The sequence below is a fragment of the Centroberyx gerrardi genome, chromosome 10 (genome assembly GCF_048128805.1).
Source record: "Centroberyx gerrardi isolate f3 chromosome 10, fCenGer3.hap1.cur.20231027, whole genome shotgun sequence".
NCBI lineage: Eukaryota > Metazoa > Chordata > Actinopteri > Beryciformes > Berycidae > Centroberyx > Centroberyx gerrardi.
Window position 1 is genome coordinate 16,818,932 of NC_136006.1, and position 22,840 is coordinate 16,841,771.

Below are 22,840 nucleotides of genomic sequence, written 5' to 3' on the forward strand. Positions count from 1 at the left end.
GTTTTTCATTATCTTAAAGCCACTTTGATCTAAAGGCTTATGCTTAAATGCTTGAAATTTGGTTTTTAGACAAATATAAATAGTGACGTTGGTGCCTATGTATGAATTTCTTTCTAAAGCCTTTGCCTTTCCATCAAGGCAAAGAGTGGCTACTTTAAGAATCTAAAATATAAGATAGTTTTGACTTTTTTGGTCACTGCATAATTCCATTTGTGTTATTTCATAGTTGTGATGTCTTTACTATTATTCTAAAATGTGGAAAATAGTAAAAATAAAGAAAAATGTGGTGTGTCCAAAATGACTGGTACTGTACATTATCAGTCCCGTGACCCTGTGTGTACATGCCTGAAATTGACTTTTCAATGACATGTCACATGGGCGTGGCCAGCGGTGAGCTCTGTGGCTATCAAGGTGAGGTTAAAGCGCAGGCAGTGCTTAATTTGTGCCGGATCCTGCCGGAACAGGAGCCGGCACCTCGCGGTTTTGGACTACCTGCATTCCGGTACCTATTTGCGTGGACCCGGCACCTGGTGGCATGAAAGGTTGTTTTTTTTTTGTCTGCCATGTAATACTCACAATAGTTGACTCTTCTTTCCTTTCCCCTCCCTTCCAAAAACCTAACTGTCTCATTTCCATATGAAGACAGGTGATTACCCTATTAGAAAGTAACAACAAGCGCATAGTAATCACTTCACACATGAGTGAGCTGCTCTGCAGAGTGTGTTATGGTAAACTTCAGACAGCGTCACGGCTAAAAGTTGAATTTGCTGTCCATATGTCCGCTGTGTGGACTATTTTGGAAAATTAGATAAGCAATGTAAGCATGATTTTTTTTGTTTGTATACGTGTTAGCATATTCTGTAATCTATTAGGTCTCTGCTGGGACAATCGAAATTCATATTTGCATAGATGACTGAGAAACAGAATTTTTTTGGAGTGCGGACCTGTAAGTCCCACAGTTAAATATGCGGGCAACTGCACGTTATGTTGAGTGTCCAGAAATAATTGTTAATAACATGAGAATTGGTTGACGTGAAGGGCTGTAAGCCACATCACTGTGGGCATTTCAAAACCAGCGCGGTCCAGCTGACTGTCGCATTTAGGCTGACTTCTAGCTGCCCCACGACACGTTTTATTGCATTATTCGCTGACATTGTTACCCTACATTCAAAATCGATATCCTATGAAAGTATTTGTATTGAATATTGATGCGTAACTACTCGAACCAGAATTTCTCTGGTAAATGGTTGAAGCCATTGCAGTTTCCTTTATGTATGATTAGGATGTCTCATAGTAACCTATGTGGGCATTTTTATGTTGTGCACAGTGCAGTTATATCTTTAGTCTAATACTTGAAGGGCAGGTTTGTAAAAATGAGCATTATGTAGCCTATGCAATAATCAAATATTGTTATAGGTCCCCAGTAGTCGGAGCTCTAAGGTCATATAGTCGGTCATTTAGTAATGTTTAGGCTGTTAGGTCTACAGCAAGCTATATGGCTGTACTGAGCACCACCGTGCCTCCAATGCGCAATTATCTTGATATGTTCCGGAACCTTTTCCCTCCACACCGCCTCGCGGGAACACCGACCCCTTGGTGTTCCGGGACCTCATCATTTACAAATTAAGCACTGAGCGCAGGGAATTCATAGCAACAGCAACGGCAAAAAGCAGTAAGAAAAGAAAGTACAGTGAACCTTAACGTGTGGCAGAAAAGGCCTGTTCAAAAACACGGGTAAACATCAGCATTGCATTTTATTGCCTGTGTTTGCCGTCTGCTTCTTGAACGCCTGTGGAGGCTTTACGGATGCTGATTAACTCAGGATCAGGTTCAGGTTCAGCCTCAGGTTAGATGCCATTTCAAAGTAGACAGCTCATCAAGATGAGTGACAGGTGTTGGGGCGTGAACTTGCCCAACTGAGGGGGAGGAGGGCAGGACTAACAATACACTTCCTGCCTCAAGAGGAAAAGTTGCATATTGTAGCTTTAAGAAAACATAAATATCTGCATTGCAATAGTGAGAAACGGCTTACTTGAGTCTTGGAAGTAGATGTCATTGCCGTTGTAGGCATTTTTCAACTTGTTGGTCATCACCCTCAGAGCCATGATCTGCTGACGGATGAAGGTGTCTGGGCGGGTGATGTCCACACCCACCTCAGGGTTATTCACCTGGTTGGTCAACCCGTCCTTCTGGACCTCAGGGAAGTACCTTTCAGGTCAAGAACAAAACAGAAACTAGTTAAATAAACAGCATTCTTATTATTTAGGAGGTACTTGAATATGCACTGAAGCTACTAACTATTCATTGGTCAATTAGTAAAAACTGTTTTGTGTAACACTGAGTTTGGGTGAAAGGGTGTAATACCACAGTGGGTAATGCCACTAGACAACCTTATTATAGACTCTGAGCTCTCCGGCATGCAGAGAATTCCCTGGAATAGAAGCTGTGTACTCAGAAATCCCAAGTCTCATAAGAGAGGGCAGAGAAAGGCTAAGGGTGGACATAATTTACAATTATTTTGTTGTTTTGTTGATGTTTTGAAATGTGGATGTCATTCTCACACAGTACTTTGGAGTAGCTCTCTGAGGAGAGGCCTGTGTTGGTGAGATGAACATTTGACCTAATCATGTTGGGGAATGTTTTGACATGCTTGTGAGAGATTACTCCAGGGAAAAGATGTCAGCTGCCTGAGTTCCTGTTTGTTAAACAACAAACAGGCCGTCACGTGAGGGCATTCCACAAATCTTCTGACACGACAGCATTTATTTCTCATAACTGCAGGTCACTGTGGATAATATACACCTCTTGCTGAGTTAAAAGAGGTAACATTTGAAGTCCTTAACTGATTTTACTGATCATCTTTTTTCGCTTTTGTCAAAAAATGACAGCAGTGGCTACCACACAATACTGCCAGATCCAATACTAATATATTAAATTATTAGCTTTAACACTATTAAAGGTGTTCTTAAGCTCTTTGAGGTTCATTTAAAGATTTTAAATGTTTTTTTTCTTTATCTTAGATATGTTGAATGAAATTAGCACAAATCAGTGATATTAGGCACCATCAAACTGTGGCCTCAGTAATCAATCAAATTGAATAATGGCTCTGGGTGCTAATCCAAATCTCACCCATGGCACCAAATATATCAGAGAGAGCAACCTTTAACTGCAATTTTCAAACCTTTCCCTTAAAAATGCAATTAGATCAACAATAAGGCACCATATTGGTTTCAAAAAATAATTAAAACACAATGCCATTAAATAAAATAAAATAGAAACAACAAAAAAAACATTAAAGCAAAACATATATTAAAAAAACATATATTAAAAGGCTTCTCTATTCCACTCATGTTCAAACCTACCAACTCCTTTGCGAATTTATAACACAACAATGCTGGTCATCCCCTTGTTTCGCAAAGACGCGTTTGCAAATTACAGCCAAAGAATGCCAAGCTCTTGAACAGTTGCATTTGGGTCAGTGAAAGTAAATAATCTGATCCTTAATTCTAGGATTAGACTTATTAATGTATGGCTAGTTTAACAGACTTTGGACTGCTAAGTAGCCGTCTGTATTAGACTGCATTAGCACCAGGCGCCGGCGCCCTTACCTGCCCTTGGTGTGTCCATTCCAGCACTGCTCATCACTGGCATTTGCAGCGGTCACTCTGTCCTCTGCACACACCTCCTCAGGCAGGGTGGACCAGAACTTCTTGGACAGCTTCAGTTTCTCCTTTATGTCCACCACCTATGCAGAGAGGGGAATCATTTCAAAGGAGAATAAACCTCACATCAACACAAATCAAGCCGATGTCCAAATGTGACAATTACAGTCCAAGTGCTGAAAATTACAGCTGAAAATGATAAATATAGGGAATATGTGCGCTGAAAAGAAAATATTCTCTGAACGTGAAACATTGCTTTAACACTCTATATAATGATTTTGTAGTTTTGTTTAATAAGAGACCATCCCTTTTGAGCCAGAAAAAAATCCTGTGGCTTTTAACTCTTTACCATAGCTCTCAGAAAATACAACACTCCTACTCAATTGGTGACATAAATTTTCTAAGACGGTAACAGCGGATCTGGAAGAGATATTCATATTCATTCCTGCCCAGCAAGCTGTTGTATCTCTTTCCTCTCGCTCCTGAGGCGCTTCAATTTCCCCTCACTCCATAAGCCGGATAGCACATGGTTTGGCAAGTGCCTTTTCATTATTAAGTTAATAACAAAAAAATCTCCCTACCTTTCCCCCCTATCCAATTTATGCAGTTGCCCTTGCACCCCTCCACTCATCCCCACTTATGTTGCTCTACTGCCTTGCAAGTGCGTCTGAGAGAAAATACAGGCGCTGAAAGATATACCTGGACTTTTATCTCTATCTATATTTCTGATACATGGTAGGTATACATGTAGAGCTACGAGTCAATATCAGAATCAGCTGCCTCACAGCTCCTTTATCCTTTTTTTTTAACCACCCATATGCATAGAAAATGCCTTGCAGAGATACTCACTGTATGCAAAACTGATACAACTGCCCTGTCCTCATAAATAACCACATCTCTCCAAAGTGAGGAGGGAGAAGGAAATCTTTGGCACTCAGACACGTGAACTCCCCGACGCCCACCCTGCCACTGCTCGGTAGAAAATAATTTGGGTTTATTTTTCCTTCTATATTGACTATCATGGGTTGGCATCATGACTAGACAACTTACAAGTAAGACGGCATGGGCTTGCAGCAATATTTTGACTTTGAATGTCAGACTTTAATTCTCCTTTGCATTTTGGCCATGTGACACAGTCAGATATCGTTTCATGACTCGAGCCTGTTGAACCCCAATCTTTCATCAAAGACAGAGCATTTGACATATTTCACTGAAGTTGAGGGAAAGCCTGATAGCGGCAGGTTGCCCCCATTATCTTTTTCCGTCTGACTTGCTGTTGGCTTACGTGAAATTGTAGTGAACCTGAGCAGAACATGAAAGGTGCTGTACTGACTGTGTGACGCTGCTGTAGGCCCCGACACTGCTTTTGATGTGTTAATCCTGTCACACTGATGCCAAAGCACTTCAGCAGCTCTGATACTACCCAGAGGGTCAGGACTCCACTCAATGCAAGAGATTGACTGGCAATGTTTAACTAAACCTCACACATTTGCACCAAGTTCAACAACTGAGGTTTGCTAAGGATCTGCTGGCAAAACCAGGTCGACGAAATAGTGTGAATTAATACAGGGAAGGAAACAAGCTCACATTTGACTAGTTGGTTAGAACATGCTGCAAACATTATACTGCCACATTCAATTTAGCTGTAAATTAATAAATCGTTGATTTCTACCAAATTATTTAAACACATAACAACTGGATTGGGGTAACAAATGATGAGGTCTTAAAGAGTGATTAAGTCATTTATTCTTAAGTTGCTCCATAACATGGAAAACTAGCATGGCCAGTATTGACACATAACGATATGTTCAGTCACATTCTAAATTAATTATAAAGTGTGAGCGAATATTGAATATTTTTCCATTTCATCCACTATGAATATATAATCCTTGGCAGTTATATAAAACTGGCTATCCATACAGCACACAAAAAGCCATCCCCATTGGGAATAAATGGAATATACCTTATCTACCTCAAATGCCTAAGCAGGCCAAAGGAAGGAGAATAAAAAACCTAGGAGAAGGAGAGAGTGAGCCTTTTCACAAAATAATAAAGATGCAGTTTGCTACTGTGAAATGTCTGTGAATCTAAGTCTGTCTCCCACTTCATTGTGCACTGCCCATGAATAAATAATAAGACTGCAACAAGCAGTCTGGCATGCAATCAGCGACAGTGCACACTAGATGGCACTATGTCTTTGAGAAATGGAGAGTTGAAGGGAAGAGAGAGAGAAAGAAAGAGAAAATGAAAGTGAGCAAAAATACACTCGCTACATATGCGTAAAAGAACATACATTTCAAAATAAAACCATCTCAATGTGTCAATCAAATCACATTCATATTCAATATGGGTTCTCCACACAGTCTAACACAGAACTGTGCTTGCCATACTGCTTATCATGCCGTGGGAACAGAGGTAACAAGGAAAGCTTAAAATGAAACAGTTGGGTACATGAGCATGAATGCACTCAGTATTATTTCTGCGAGAAGCAGCAACACATTACTGAATTTAACTACATTCATATCTCTAAACTGAACAAAATCTAAGATAAGCTAAGATGACAAACATGTTCAGACATGATCTCTCCAACGTGGTAATAGAATGTGAGAAGGAGAGGTGGTGCGTGTGGAAGAGAGACCTCATTATAAAGAGCTGTCAGACATTGACAATGAGCTGATATTCTCATTAAGATCACTGTGGAGATCACAGAAAAAACACCTCCCCCTCACCCCACAACAGGAAATTACACTGTATTTGTCTTCAGTGACATCCTAACAGATGATTATTATCCTGATGTTTGATAGCCACTACTCCAATGCGTGATGACATTAAAGGTGCTATTAATGTGTGGCAACTATGGTGCTGTAATGAGGGCGGACAAGGCAGTCGATTGAAGCGTTTACTGTCAGGATGTGCGAGCTATCATATATGACCACGTCAATCATGTCGCTTCAATTAACATCTCAACTTAGTGGAAACATCACAAAAACCTCAAAATGTCAGCGACAATGCATCACAAGGTATTAGAAGTGTTCGTTACAGATAGGCCTATCTTCTAAATGCATTAATCGTAAGGAGAGAGCGAACACAAATGATGCTTTTACAGGGAAAGTGCTGTATCTTACTCTTCCACTGACATAGAATAATGTTTAGAATATGGCAAGAGGGATGGCAATTATTTTCTACATTTTCCAAGGTCCTTACTAGGTAGGGTAGTTCTATAAAATGACTGGCCTATATGGCCTTGCTCTGCTTCTGTTTTATGCATCCCATCATCTATAATCTATTTCTCTTAAAGGCATGATGTGGCCCTTTTGGCTAATGACATGTTTCTTACAGTTCTGCTAAGGTGTGTGCTTAAGAGCGTTTCAGAAAAGGAAGCATCAGCCTCAAAGTTAAACAGAAAAACATTTAAACAGAAAAAAAACATTGCAAAACTTAGCTAGGAAACAGAAAATTTAAGAATTGGTAGCGATGACGGTTTAAAAGGCTCTAACGGAGAGTTGAGATATTTGTCTCACATACACTTGTTTGTACTCATAGGTGATAAGAAATGCATGCATTGTGCAAAACTTTTGGCAAAGGTCATCTAAAAGTGCTTAGGTTTGGCTAGAATGAGGAGAGAGATTATTCATGATTAAGCATCAGTTTAAACCCAGAGGATGAAAGGCTGCAGCAGAGTATAGTTTTGCCTGCTCTCTCCTTTTCCTCCCAAGCCATATTTTTTCTCTTTTGCCCTCCCTCTCCCTGGTTTCTGTCGTGAACCATATATTACTTCATTGTGTTTCTCCCTCTTTCTCCCTGCTCCCTCTCTCTGACTCTGCTCTCCTTTCTCTTTGGTCTTTCTCTCTGCTCCCTCAGCCCTAAGTGAAAGTGAAGGTTATGTGGCTACCTGACCAGTGATCTTAGACCACAACTCCTACTCTGAGGAGCTTTGAGAATAAAGCCCCTGGTCTCGCTCTCTCTCTCTCTGTGTATTTTCAGTCTTCTCTATCCTCTGGACTGTACCTTTTCTTACTGCTATCTCCCCACTCTCCAGTCTCCCTATATATATTTCACACCGTCTTTCTCTCCTTTTTTACATGTCTCCATTTTTATTCTCTCTATCTTAAGCATCTCAAATACCACAATGGAAATAAGCGGTACGGCATTATTGTGTTATTCTTAAGTTTTCTGCCATTTAATATATGATTTATGTTCTGTCTGTTTTATTAAACATGAATTTGTCAGAGAAATTCAATCAAATCAATCAGCTGTGAATTCCCTCTGTTTCTCCCCCTTTTTCCTGCTCTTTCTGCAGCTGTTTGGAGAGGGATACCAACAGTAAAACAGGACGTTTACCCAATGGCACTAAACCACAATACAGAAGATTAATTCAGTAGTAAACATCATTAAAAGGTAGCCTGTTATGTGCTATTGCTCACACAGCATCACCTGTCATAGACCAAGCACCGCCTCACCTTTCAACTCACATTATTCACCAAACATGCCTTACAGTGCAAAGCAGGCCAGCCCAAACATATCGCATATACAATGTTTACTCAATGTGGAAAATAATTGGGTAGCTTGAATGGATAAATATGGGAAAATATTTACAGACGATTATTATTTCCAAACAACAGTATGAGTCAATGAGATAATGATGTTACCAGGCTTAAAGTCTATGTGCTTACATACGCTCAAAGTATTTCTTACAATATTTATAATCTGTCATGGAATTTGTATAATGAATTTTGATGATGAATGTGTGTTTATGCCCATGCAGCTGTGTGTGTGTGCATACAGTGTATGCAAGAGATTCTGCATGCATTTGTGTGGCTCTGTATGCGTGTCAACCGGCTAGGAGCTGTATGCCACCTTTCAGCTCAGCATACAAATGTGAGTGAACTGTACTTTGACCAGTGGTGTTCGGATGCCCTTGCCTATTCTCAGATCAAAAGCTGACGTGTCACTGGCTTTGAAGCTGCAGTCACACTCCTGGCAACTGCACAATGTCAGGGGCCCAACCTCTTATCTGGCTGCGGGATGATGCCCGACTGACGAGCTATCTGCCTTTCATAAAAACTGTAGCTAAACCATCTCTCTGACTCTTACTCTCAAAAACATATACAGTACACATCACACTCACAGCACGGCCCTGGCCAGGCTTGACCTATTCAGTATCTCCCATGGCCATTATGTCTACCTTTAATTCTTTCTCTCTCTCTCTCTCTCTCTTTCTCTCTCTCTCTCTTTCTCTCTCTCACACACACACCCACACACAGACAAAAACACATAGAAATGCAGCTTGTTAGGCATGCTGTTTCAGGTTGGTTAAAGCACTACTATCTTGTTAAATTAACAATTAGTCCTTTGTTTCAAAGCAACTATCTAGGGATGTCATCATTGCTTGACATTGAGCATATCCCACTGCTGCAAGTCTGAGCTAAATTAGTGCATGTTCAATCTAATCATAGACTGGGCAGCAGGTCTCGCCACTAAACCACAAGGGGCAGACAACTCCTCGATCAACTTATTTTCCCTGGCAACTGCTGCTCCTGTCTGCATTAAAATAGTTTTTCATTTGATACGAATGCTGTATTCTTCCTGCAGCTCAATTACAGAGTTCAAGGAGTCGGTTCTGCTCATACCAAACCGTTGCCATGCCTTAAGTCTCTCTCTGACCAGTGACCACTTTGAGGACAGACTGAATAGTTTCTCACAAGGAGGACGCCCAACAGCAAGAATAACTCTGCCTCTTCATCACATTCTTGATCAAGTTATATTCCTGGTCATTGTGTTAACTGACCCAAATCTTTAGACTAATATACTGTCCTCTAAGTCTGTGTGCACCATGTGTAGTGAACAGATCAACTTGTGCTGCCATAGTGTCGAGTATCAGTGTGGTGAGGCCCTGCGGGTGTATGTCCCTGGACACGGCTATTTAATCACTGGTGTCTAACACCTCATAAAGCCCTCCTCCTGCGCCCAGGTCTACCCATAAACAGCAGATTCTCTCAACCAAGACCTGCCATCTGGCTCTAAAGCACTTTTAGCATATTAAAAAATCTGTACTGTAGAAATAATATTGGCTAACCCAAAGCATACCAAGTAAATGACCTCTGTGATAACGTTTTGAATAGCATGTGTCTCCACTTTGTGAGTTCCTTTGCATTAGCCTTTTGTCCTTGTCTAGAAGCAGTCGCCTCAAAGGTGACTAACGTTGCTGCTTTGAGCAGGTTGCTACCAGAGTGCATATAGTGAGCTGTTTTCATCCAATCAATATCCATCAACAGAGGGCAAAAGCAAATATGTTTCCCCTCTGTGACTTCACAATAGATGAGACTAGAAAGACATCAACTGTTTAGGTTGCAGTATTCACACAAATGGAATGGTACACCAAAGCAATTCTTCCTCCAGTCTGGTCAGGAAATGGCACAAAGTCTTTCAAAATAAAATGTGTTTTGATATGGCAATACAATAGTGTATGCTGTGCCCCACTGCCAGTCCAAGACCCAGACTTTTTTCATGATAAACCTGTTTTCAGCCCTATTCTGGAGGCCCTTGCACTTTCTCCAGCTCTCAGCTGGAACCACCCTCCCTGTTTCCCTTGATTACAACTGATTATGTCTTAGCATAAATCTGCCAGAGAAGAATACTACAACATGATTTAACATAGACATCTCGACAAAGCCACGGCATGGCCAGCGCATATATCATTCTTACACCCCCGAGTGATGGCACTGTCTGTGACAGCCTTGTGTGACCGTTATTATGCTGCTTCCCAGGCTGGATGATACTTGACATAAAGTGAAATCCTATTGTTATTCAAATGTGGCTATTATTTCCGTTTGTTTTGATTTTGCAGCCCAGGTTTCGAACAGTAGCAGAAATGCTGCAAGATCCATCTTAATGCTGTATCTGACAGAAATTGAAGGAAAGATACAGATACAAGTGAGGCAAAAAACAACAGCAATGAATATTTATCACTCTTCACACAGTGTCATACATACCTTACGATTTAAAAAATGCTACCTTAAAGAAATACAGTGTATATTGCGTTAATGTTAACTGTTCATGATACATATCTCACACACTAACGGAAAGACCCAGTATTTAGATTTGAACTGCTGCCATATTGTCTGACAAATGATGTCACGTGTAGTTTTGATTCCTTAGTTCAGTGAGAGGAGTGTTGAATACTGCATTGAATCACCAAGTTCTGTGACATCCTGGAGGCGTAACTTTATTTTGAAACTTTTAACACATCTTTTAACACATAATTCATCATGCGTTTCATTTAATGTGACGGTGAATCTCTCTGTACCTTGCTTAAAAAAAATAAAAAAATAAAAAAAATAAAACCTGTTCTATGGTTCCAAAAATAGCAGAAATGGTGTTACAAGTGATGCATAATTACCTACTAATGGCTTCAGTCTCTCTGGGCAAATTTGATCAGGTTTTATCATTCTACTAAATAATAACAATAAAATATATTAATTCAATTATGAAAAAGCACTAACACTCATACAAAATTTGTGCAACCACCCTTTGTGATTTTAAGGACATTTGATGTAACCTAGTGTGTGAAATTATGCTTCATTAGTCACAAATTACTATGCAGGTGTTGTTCAAGCACAACATCTAACTGGCCACTTCCTACAAATTTAATTTATTGTCCATGTTTTACATGCTACGTGTACAACATGGTGAGGTCTTTCCTCTAATAAGTGACTACTCTCAGTATGTTGGTATAGTTCATGTACTATTTACATACTGTCAATTGCCACTGCAGTACGGCATATTCAGAGAGGCCTTTTTTACATAATATTGCCTCAAACCCTGTGCTCAGTCCCTTGGCGAATACACAGTTAGGCAATATAGTTTATCATGGTGAGCACAATTTATCACACAACGATCCCATGGTGAGGGAAAATGACAGAATATTGATGAAATAGTGGTGAGTTTGTGCTTGTGATTTGCCCTAGGCTATGGCTGGAGAAGTTTTTGAAAAAGGGAGATGATTAAAGGGAAGCTCCACACTGTGGAGAAGAACAGAGCAATCATTGGCAGGCCTGCTCTCTCCCTGCTGCCCCTGTTCCCCAGGGAGGCAGCCAGGCCAGAGTGTAATGGGGCCAATGTGTCTCATTAACGTATTGACAGATATGAAAAGTAGCAGAGCCTTCATGGCACCACCATTAGTCACCATGAAAGAAGGAACCATGGATGGAGCTCAGTTAACAAGAGACCGTAGAGAAAAGAAGAGTGATTATGACTGAAACAATGACATGAAATCTCTTGATGATCATGTTACTGAGCTTTCTTGTGAAACATCACACTATTGGCAACATTACACCTTATTCTCGTAATTGTTGGTTGGCTTAGCCTCTGACTGGGCGTCAAAAGTTGATGACTTATGATTAGATTTATGATTTGAATCAATCATAGCCATGATGATGGCATGGTAAAAAGGAACACATGTAAACATTTTAGCGAAAGTTCTGTCTGTCCAGATCCCCCTCTCTCTTTTTCCCTTATTTGATAAAGCAGGGTCACTAATAACACATTTTATCCACAGCAAAGGCCCTGCCCAACTTATGGGGCACTATTTGCAAGGAAGCTACAGTATGAAACTGTGTTCTACTGTATGCAACTTTGGGCTGGTTTGCTCTTTGAATTGAAGTCAGGTTGAAAATTAAAGGGATCCAACCCAGACTTGAGTTGAACTAGAGGATTAGTGGATTGTCTACAACACTGTTCTAAAAGTTGAGATAGAGAATCAGGCCTCATGCACAATCTTAAAACCATCTTCCTTAAAACCATCAACTCCACACCTCCAGTGATTGCTATAACATTTTACATTTAACCAACTTGGACTTGGTCTTGGAAATGGTGAAAGGTTTGAAAAGGTGAAAGGTTTAGGGTGTGAGCATGAGGAATGGTTTTAGATACATTTTCCTTTATATCACACCATGCAAGCATACGCAGAGTGCATGAAAATAATTCTGAACTTGTCTCTGAGAGAATAAATGAATCTGGTGAGTTTCAATTATTTCACTATATTTTCAAAACACTGCTACATTTTAGAAACCTACAGTATGTGAAGTTTTCAACTCAGTAAGCAGTGAGGCAATAGCAACTCTAATTGTGCCCGTCTCCTTGACAACATTGCTTTTGCCCTGTGAATGATAACACCCTGAAAATTCAGGTTATGAGTATTCTATGGTTGCCTCTGCTGTAACCCCGGTTCTCTGATAGCATGAGTGAGATGTCTCTATGGGATATATCTCCCTGTGTATTACTCAGACGCATTATTTCATTATGCCAGCCATGATTGGCTGGCAGTTGTGATGACTGTCAGGAGGGGAGGGCCCTCCTTCCCATACTTGTGGGCTGACACAGCATTAACAAGTCATTCGAATAAGCACCTCCTCTCTCTTCACCCCAAGCAAGAAGGGTAATCCAGTGAGACATTTCACTCATGCTATCAGAGAACCGGGGTTACAGCTGTGACCTAAAGTTCTCTTTCTTGCATTCACATCAATGTCTCACTATGGGATATACTAACTCCCACATTGCCAGACAAGCTTATCTTGAAGACCAATTGCCAAGGCCCAAGTCATGGTGCCCCAATGATGTGCCCACACTCAAAACTGTGTATGCCTTAGTGTTGTGACATTTAGTCTGTAAAACCTAGCAAAGGTGAAAGGTGATGTCTAATTTGTGCAAATCTTTTGAATAGAGACCCCTTTTAACAGGGCCCAGGAAGCAGCCATTCCTCCTGTAGAGTGAGCACACAGACCAGTGGTCTACTGTTGCTTCTGTGAGGAGAATGGCGGGGGGCAGAAAGCTGTAAGCTCGTTGGGGGAGCACAAGTTCATCACCCTAGGAACAAATGCAGGGTTTGTCTTTAAAACCACGCTGACATTTCCTGGTGCAAACTGAGTGCAATCTGGATGCACAGAAAGGGCATGGATGTAGCTAACCCATTTTGCTGACACCAATGCCAACAACAAGGCTCTTCTGAGCAACAGCACCTTAAGCTCCATCTGCTCCAGAGGCTCAAAAGGTGGCTTAGACGTTGCCTTTAATACCGCCAAGTCTCATGCTGGGGACAGTGGATTGGAAACAAGCTAGTAGTCTATGTGCTCCTTTCAATTGATGGACCAAGGGATTTTGCCCTACTGTCTTGCCTTCAAAACCTACATGGCAGACTGATACAGCTGCCAGGTATACTTTAATACTAGACATACAATCCCCAAATACCCACCATTTACATGTATAGAGGCATCGGGTAGATGAGGCCTTGGTGTTCTGAATAGTTCTTATAACATTCTGTGGGAAACCAGTAGAATTAAAATTAAACCACTCACAGTCCAGGCTTAAAGCACCAACCTCAACAGGTGAGGATGAAAGATTCTCCTCTGTGCTTGTGACAGTAGATGCTTGTGTAGCGGAAGCTGCCATGGCTGGTTGCACAGGATCTGTTTTATCTCTGCCAACCAAGGCTTCGCTGGCCAGTGAGGCACAATCAGTATTAATGATAAGCCTCTCTGCCTTACTCTGGCCAGAGTGGGGGAAATTAGGGCCAACGGTGGGAATGTGTAAAGAAGCCTGCTTGGCCATTTGTGTGCCAGCGCATCCATCCCCAGTGGCACCTCAAGGTTGTGCAACAAGAAGAACAGGGGACATTGTGCATTATCTCATTACAAACAGATCCACTTCTGCCTCACCCAGAATCTGCCCATATCTGATCACTACTTCTGGGTGAAAATCAGGCCTAAGATTCTGAGATCCTGGGAAATGAGTTGCCGACTGAGTTGTTGATTTAAGATGTACACGGCTCCAGATAATCTGTGTGTGTGTGCCAGCATGTACAGCAACTGTTGGGACAGCAAACCCCTTGGTGGTTTATATGAGACACTGTTTCAGGGTTAAGTGGACTGCTAGTATCTTGAGGCATTCTCCTGCCCTCAAGCATGGCTCCCCAGCCTAACAGTGAGGCATCAGGTGTGACCACTTTACTGTCCATAAAAGTGCTCATAGGCACTCCTATGGGTACATGGGTATACATGGGTACACTCTATTGTGACAAGCACCTGGTGCTTCCTGTGGCATCATGGGTCCAGTCTGAGTGAGCTGACTCATCGTTGCAATCCTTTCATACAGAGTCTGCCTAACTATCACTACTAGAGCAGATACCATTAAGCCCAACAATCTGAGGCACAATTTTAAAGAACTCCCAACCCAAACTTTGAACGCACCCACGCTTTTATCTGATAGGCATTCTCAGAATGACACCGAATTCAGTGAGAGAAAACATAAACATTGGACTGGTGTCAGTACATTCTTCTGTTCACAATAAAGCCCAGATTGGCTAAATGTTTCTTGACCATATTGGTATGTGCTAAGGCCACATGTTTTGATTGGGCAAATATAAGCCAATTGTCTAGAAACATAGCCAAGTGAATACCTTAGTCCTGTGGATCCCTCCATGCATTTCACAAACACTCTTGGGGTTAATGGGGTTAATCTCCTCAGCTGGAGAGCCAGACTGGGTTACTTCACCAAAGCCTATAGGGCAGCAGTGCCCTGTAGCGGCCGAACAGTTGCGAGCACTGTGCAGATGCCCATTGCCTGTGGTGGGAAAGTGCCTATATGGTGATTCACCTCTGACAGAGCAACAGCTCTCTCTGGGGGTGTTATAGAGAGCCTCAGTTTGTTTTGCAATAAATATTTTATCTTTTAACCTGTGCAACTGCACCCATGGCTCTCTACCTGCATGCGCAAGTGGAAAGGTTTTTAGAGATCATGTAAGGGTGTATGTGCGAGTGCTTTGATACATGCGAGGGGCTTTGAACAATCCGCCACTTGAACGGGTTGGTGGGGCTGTGCTCCATTGAACTGGGTCTTGCACACCGAGAATCCTGTGGGGCACTTGAACTCGCCCCTGTGGGTGCATTCCGAACAGAAGAGTGAGGATAGTACGTGTGGGGGCTCGCGCTGACCATCCTGGCAGTGGTGTAAACTGCTAGGTCACTTCTTCCTCTACACTGTCTGGGTAATGGGAGGGACTTCTTGTCCCTTCTGGGTCCCTGTTGGCATAAGGACTTTCTTGGGCCAGACTGGGCCCTGGACTAGGCCTGATTGTTAGCCTGTTTTTTTGGGTGCTTTGGAATGTGGAACAGGGGAGCAGGCTGCACCGTCACCACTGGGACCAGCTGAGCCGCTGGTTGCGCATTCTCTGGGAGAAAGAGCTATAACCCTTTATCCTATTTCTTTTTGGCCTCGCACCTGATCAACACTGAAGCAAGACTGGTGCGAAAAATGCCCTCGGAGACGACTGGCACGGCCAGTATTTCGTCCTACTCCTTGTCGGTCATGTTGGTCAGGTTGAGCCATCTTTCCCTTTCCCATAATACCATCATGGCTATGGCTTTTCTCGTGGCTTGAATAGTGCACCTCTAGCCCCAGAGGCAGAGATTGGTCGCCACCATGATCTCCTCCCATAGGGTGGCGTCGGGCTTAGTGGTCAAATCCTGGAACAACTCCGCTTGGGAGGCAGTGAGCATTGAGGTGAGGTTCAGAGCTCTCACAGATTGGAAATGGTCAACCTTGGAAGGCAGAGTGGGAGCCTTGGGTTACTGACAATTTACGGTGGAGGTGAGCTGCCACCTAGGGGTTCATGCCTTTGAAATCCAGGATTGATGCCCCTTGGATAGTAACCTTACTAGATTAGGGGCTCTCTTTCCAAGTAAGAGAGATGCCTTCCAATTACTCAGGGAAGGGTGCCCACTTAGCTTGGGTAATTTCTTAAAGGATAGGTTCAGCGATTTTGGACCTATATATAATTTGCCTCTTACATACCCGTAGTACTTGGACCTGCAGAGAATATTGGCTCCCGAGTCAGCTATTGATTGAACTCCCAGCTCCCGTTGCTAGCCTCTTGCTGCTAACAATGAGTCCAAATGGGGTATGTAAAAATATCTATGTATTAGGGATGGGACGATATATCGTAGTACGATAATTTGCGATATAAAACCATGATGACGTACATCGTGGCATATAAGGGGGCGATCACACTGAGAAGCGTCGCTACAGGCGCATCCGCTTCAAAAACGCCTAGGCAGATCGTGTCGGGCAAAACAGCTTGGTGCGCCTGTGGAGCAGGGCTGCGTGTGCGACCGGGTTAAAGACTGTAAATATCAGCTTTTCATCTGTGTTTTCCTCTGTCCCACCGTTCCTACCACATCAAACGGCATCAAAACAGGAAGGAAAGCCTGCCTACTGCTTGATTTGATTGGCTGCCTGGCCCAAGTGTGACATTGACGAGCGGTGCGACACCGCGCCTTGTGCTGAAAAGTTGAAAATATTTAAACTTTTATGCGTGCCTAAAAAGTGCGTCCAAGAGAAGAGCATGCGCCAGGCGCGCTGTACCATAGGAAAACAATGGTTTTGGTGGCGACGCGTTTCTAGCGACACTTCCCGGTGTGATCGCCCCCTAACGATGTGCATCGGACGTACACCCTGTCAGCTACAATGTCTGCCACTTACTCCTCCTTCTCCACCCATTACACAGTTTGACTGGCAGAGGGTGCAAACACTTTGCAATGCAAAACCGCAAAGCCAAGTGGCAGACATGGCGGACAAGCCAGAGGATATCTGAGTGGAGCTTGGCCGGGTGTGACGAGTGGCAGCATTGTTTCACAGGAGCTCTACCGCGACTGCGGTGTTGGCTTCCTGCTACAGGTGCCACAGCACAAACTCATTATGGATGTTCTGGATCAATATCTCGAGCAACAACCGGCAGTTACAGCAGCTCTGATGAGCTCAGACATCCGATCACATGCGAGAGACTGCGGTTACATGAGCCATATTTTTTCATTCTGAAGGAAATCATTCCGATTGAAGATTCCCCCGCAAGTGTTTACATGAAAGCTAAATAAGGCTCACATGGTGTGCGCTTACATGCTCCACAGTATGTAATCAGAATAAAAGTTTCTAACATGCGCAAAATAGCCTACAGAATCTAACATGGGCTTACATTTTTAAAAGATGAACCTGCGTTGAAGCAACAGCTTTATCACAACATACGACTCCAAAAGTGTTAATAACAAGTGCAGCCTATGCCAACAAAAGAAAGTGATTGGAATGAGCGTTTACATGACAAAATTTTATCCAATGACCAGATTATTAAAGGGTTATACCAGTCCTCTCAAACGGAATTAAATTTTATTCAGAATGAGCCAATTTATTCTGATTGAGGTGATTACTCTGATTCTGATTGGGCTACTATTCTTCTTTACAATTGCAAGAAAAACATTGCTAAAAAGACATATAGTTTTGTCAAATAAATAATGGCAATGTTGTACAATCATGCTTTGTATTCATCTAACTTTTATCACATCGAATCATGGCTGAATCGAAACGTGAACCCCACATCGTGAATCAAATCGAATTATGAGATTACCACATCGTCCCATCCCTATTAAAAATATTAAACATTATACTGTTTTGCCCAAATCAAATAAGCATCTCACAGATGAAAAGATACTGATCTGAATGTGAGACACTCTCATTGAATCCCAGCCAAAAAAGAAGTAGTCTTGTCTTTCTTAACAGTGTTTTCAGTGACAATGGAAGTAAGAACTGCTAATAACATAACCATGGGGACTGAATTTTTGGTGTAACGTAGTTTGTTGAGCGTTTGGAAACGGCAGTGGGCCTAGATTTTTGTGGAACTACTTTTAACAGGTATAGTAAATGGGCAGATTTTGAAATTTGAGCAAAATATATGAGAAACTTGGGAGAAATTAGATCATGGGAGAACATTGGGAGAGAGCCATGAAAATCTGGAGTCTCCTGGGAAAATCGGGAGGGTTGGCAAGTATGCCTTTAAAGAGTAACTAAACACAAAACCCAAATCTGTGTAAAGCCTGACATCTATATACAACAGGTGGTGACATCACTTGGCACCAAATATCAGCAGATGGCAATTTCAGTACTGTGCTTTTTATCATTAGATGTCAGGCTTTACATAGATTTGGTTTGGTGTATAATTACTCTTTGAAGAATGCGTATAAGAACAATTTTTAAAATTTTTTCCTCTTGAAGTCCCTATATGTAGAATTTGAAATTGGATGACTTTGGCAACCCCTTGAGTCACTTGGTGGTAGTATTTTACAACAGCTGTCGCAAAAAAAGTCAGGCAGTCGCCTATAATAAAATACTTCCCTGCTAAGTAGAGTGAGGCAGTCCTCTTCCTGTTTTGGTTGAGACTCCTCCTTTGTGCCGTAAATCAGTCCTGCACATTTCACGCCAAATTGTACCCTGGGACACAGAGTAAACCAATAGAAAGCAACACACAGAATAAACTAATTTTCACTGCGATGGTCTCACTTTTCTACAGCCATTATACTATGCTATCAAAATTAATTTGAGAATGATATATTGAGGTTAATATTCTACACGTAGGGGCTTTAACAAAAGAGATGGCCCATACTTCAGTCAAGGAAGCAGACAAAACTGCATGTTACCAATGTAAGAAGATGAAAGTTTCTCTTCGTGAGAGGAACCCAAAGGCTATTTTCCAGTCACCAAGGTTTCTATCTGACCTTGACTCTTGTGGCTTTGTCTAAAACAAATACCATGCTAAATGCAGTATCACACCCACAACAGTAAGCGTGCTAGCATAAATCACTGGGGCTGGGAAATATGGACTAAACAAATAAAATAAAGCTTCAGGCTACTTCCAGCTTTCTATTTACTTAGTCCAAACAAATGTTAAGATTTGCTGAGCCAATAATGCTTCTGAGAAATATGCAGGGAGATGTATCCCATAGTGAGACATCAATGTGAATGCTAGAAAGGGAACATACTGTCACTATTGTGTGGGGACCTACCGGAAACTGGCCTGCAAACCCTTCTGGCTCTCTGCCCACAGTGAAATGCACAACTAGGGTATTTGCATGTGGTACAATACCACAGCTGTTCATATTTGCAAGCAGACCAGAGTGACATTCTTGGAAATAAAAGTTACTTTCTCTCTCAGCTCACCAGCAGCAAACACAGCTGTTTGATAGAGAAAATGGTGCCTTGACATCATCTCTGGTGTCGGGGAAGCATTTCATGTTTTCGTCTTTCATGTTCAAAATACACAATACAATTGCAAAGATCACTGGTATGACTGTGTACTGCACAGAACAATGGTGGTTTATTTGAAAAGGGACATAAATTCATCTTGAAATTCAAAATGTGTGACAGACTTTTTGACCTTCCATAATATCCAGCAACTCCTTTTCAATTCATGAACTGTTGGCTTTTCCATATTTCTCTAGCAGTGCATAAGCATTTGGATTTTACACAATAAACCAGTTAAACCAAATCATTTCCAATTCATCTGAAGGCAATCTTGGGGTGATGTTTCACATTTGCAAGTATACTTTGAATTTGTCAGGTTATCATTTTCAACAGTCAAATTTTCATGCTTGAATGCAGCCCCTCATTCAGGGCATTGTTAAATTTGCTGTCAAATAATAGGACTGTCCATTTCTAGACTGTTTATTTTCATGTGGTCTTAGAAAAAGTATCAATTATGTCAGAATCTGTGGAATCTACATAATTACATGGCTTGGGCTAGAGTGCGTAAATCCAACAACTTTAAGAATGGAACTGTGGACAGGCCTACTTACTTCCATTAAGCCGTATCCAAAACAAGAATGTTTCAGTGGCTTGAAATGTTCCTGGACTGCAGCAGGATTGTGCCCAGGTCAATATTTTGGGAAAGGAGTGGATGAGTGTTTCCTGACTTCACAAACCACATACTGATGTTTCACTTGACTTTTCCCATTGTGCATGGCTGTGAATGACAGAATAAGTTTGTGTAGATGGATATTCTCTGTTTTACTTAAGAATATTACATCAGGGTTGCCAAATTAGTAATTTAGTGAACCCTGGTCAGCCATATTGTTGTAAAATCACACAAAATCCCTTTTGTATCTTTCCTTCATTCATTGTCTCTACCCGCTTATTCCTATTCAGGGTCACGGGGGGCTGGAGCCTATAGCCAGCATGCATTGGGCAGAAGGCAGGGAAGATGCCAGTCCATCACAGAACTAACACAGATAGAAAATCACATTCACATTTACTATGGGACAGTCTCCACTTCACATGATTTGGATGTCTTTGGACTGTGGGAGGAAACTGGAGCATCTGCGGGAAACCCATACAAACACGGGAAGAACATACAAACTCCACACAGAAAGGACCGGGAATCAAACCTGGAACCTCCTTGCTGTGAGGCGACAGGGTTAACCACTGAGCAGTGCGGTGCCCACTTTTTGCATCTTATTCCGATAAAATCTTCAAAATATTTATTCATCAATAGTTGATGAAATGTAAAATGTTTTTTACGCAAAGGGAACAAAATGGACCTATAAAACAAAAAAAAAAACAAGAACACTGGACTGCACCAAAATTTGTAACAAATGTCAAATTAAACACCCCTCCTCTTATCTAAAATGCACCTCTGAGACTGACAATCTGGCGTGCCTTTATCCCCTCTTTGGACTTTCAAATCTCCATTTCTCTCAGAGCTTTGAGGGTGTGTGCTGTGACAGAATGTCAGGCAATTATACAGTCATGGCTCATTGAGCTGGAGGTGGGCCCGCTCCTCCAGGCTCCTCATAAGCAACAGAGGAGACGAGCGCAGACACTCCCTGCCATCCCTCGCACATTCTTTGACTCACAAACTTAGTGGCAAATTCAGACACTAAGTTCTAATCAAAGGACGTTAAACCTTTGTCAACCTTCAGAAGCATGAGCAGTGTCACTGTCACGGGTAATTATCATGTACCAGAATGTAAACGAGGACGGTGTGTGGGATGACAAAGTTATGCTGGAGAGCAACGCTCCCACAGGGAATCCAGACGTCCCTGCTGGTGAATAAACAGATAGATTCTGTGACACTGATAACAGGCTGAGTTGCACTAGGCTGCTGCTAGATGAGACTGACACCCTCACCCTGTTTAATGGTTGGCAGCTGGAGGTAGGCTGCGGCACCGAGGAGAGTTCACAGCAGATGTGTGCTATCTGGGGCAGATGACCCCAACCACCACTATTCAGTGCTAGCTCCACAACCCACCACTACCACAGTAGTAGTTCAATATTTTCATAACATGACTCATCACATTGATGCCTGTGTTCCCGTGAATACTATTTTTGCCATTCTTGGTAGAGAATAATAAATGTTGGCACATACTCTGTGACTCTGGCCATTTCATTCCATTTCACAAAAAAGTGCACAGCATATGTTCAGTTTTAGACTTCAGAAAATGTATCAATTTAAAGCTGCAGTTATAATATGTAACATACTCGTCAATCTTCTAAACCATTCTGACAAGAAAATGAATGATACTTTATTATTTTATTGGAATATATAACTTCATTGCAGAAAAACAAGCTGCACAGTGGGGAGTTTTGACAGTTGTAACAGCTGTTAAGGATTTATGATATGAAATATATAAAATGTCAATATCTGGATAATAAATTATGAAATATGGACTGGGATTAACTACATACTATATACAGTATATACTATATATTATATGGAAAGATGAAAATTTAAAAAAAACTCAAGGGTTACAGCACTTTTGATAGCTCACTTATAACAATCAAGTACTTTAATATAGTAGTCTAGTAGTGGATATGCAATCCCATCCATCATTCCTTAGGGTGAGTGAGATTAGTGAGGGTGAGGAAAATTGTGTTGACTTGCAAAGATAAAAGTCAAGATGGAAATATTAAACTGTCAGGCTATCACTAGTAGCCAATACAGCCTAATATGCAAGGTTATCTGTTATCATAGACAGTTGGGTGATAATATCACATTTGAAATGTCATTTTCAGTGATTCAAGGCAGTGATTCAAAAGCTTACTGAAATCAAAAAAACACACATTTCTTTGGAAAGTCTCAACTTGACAAATATCTGTGGCCTTCTCTATGAAGAGGGTCAACATAATTTTTTTTAAACCCAGAATGGTGCAAACTGAAGTAAAATGAAAGCACACAGATCAATGAATCTTTTACGGCTAAGAGTAGATAAATGTTTAGCTTTGCAAAAAGACAAACAAACCAGCCATTTTATTTTTCTCTGCACTAGCCCAACAACTTTTAGCTCTATTATAGAACAACACAGCAA

General features: G+C 41.6%; 1 protein-coding gene across 1 annotated transcript in view; it reads right to left on the reverse strand.

Annotated features, from left to right (window-relative positions):
* The window catches only part of LOC139933051 (glypican-6-like), a 78,189-nt gene that overhangs the window by 1,186 nt on the left and 54,163 nt on the right, over positions 1-22,840 (reverse strand). Inside the window, exons 7-8 of the mRNA XM_071927042.2 lie at positions 3,609-3,745; positions 2,033-2,208 (exon numbers count right to left, since the gene is read on the reverse strand). Coding sequence (XP_071783143.1) covers positions 2,033-2,208; positions 3,609-3,745 — 313 coding nt within the window. The remainder of the gene's footprint in view (positions 1-2,032; positions 2,209-3,608; positions 3,746-22,840) is intronic.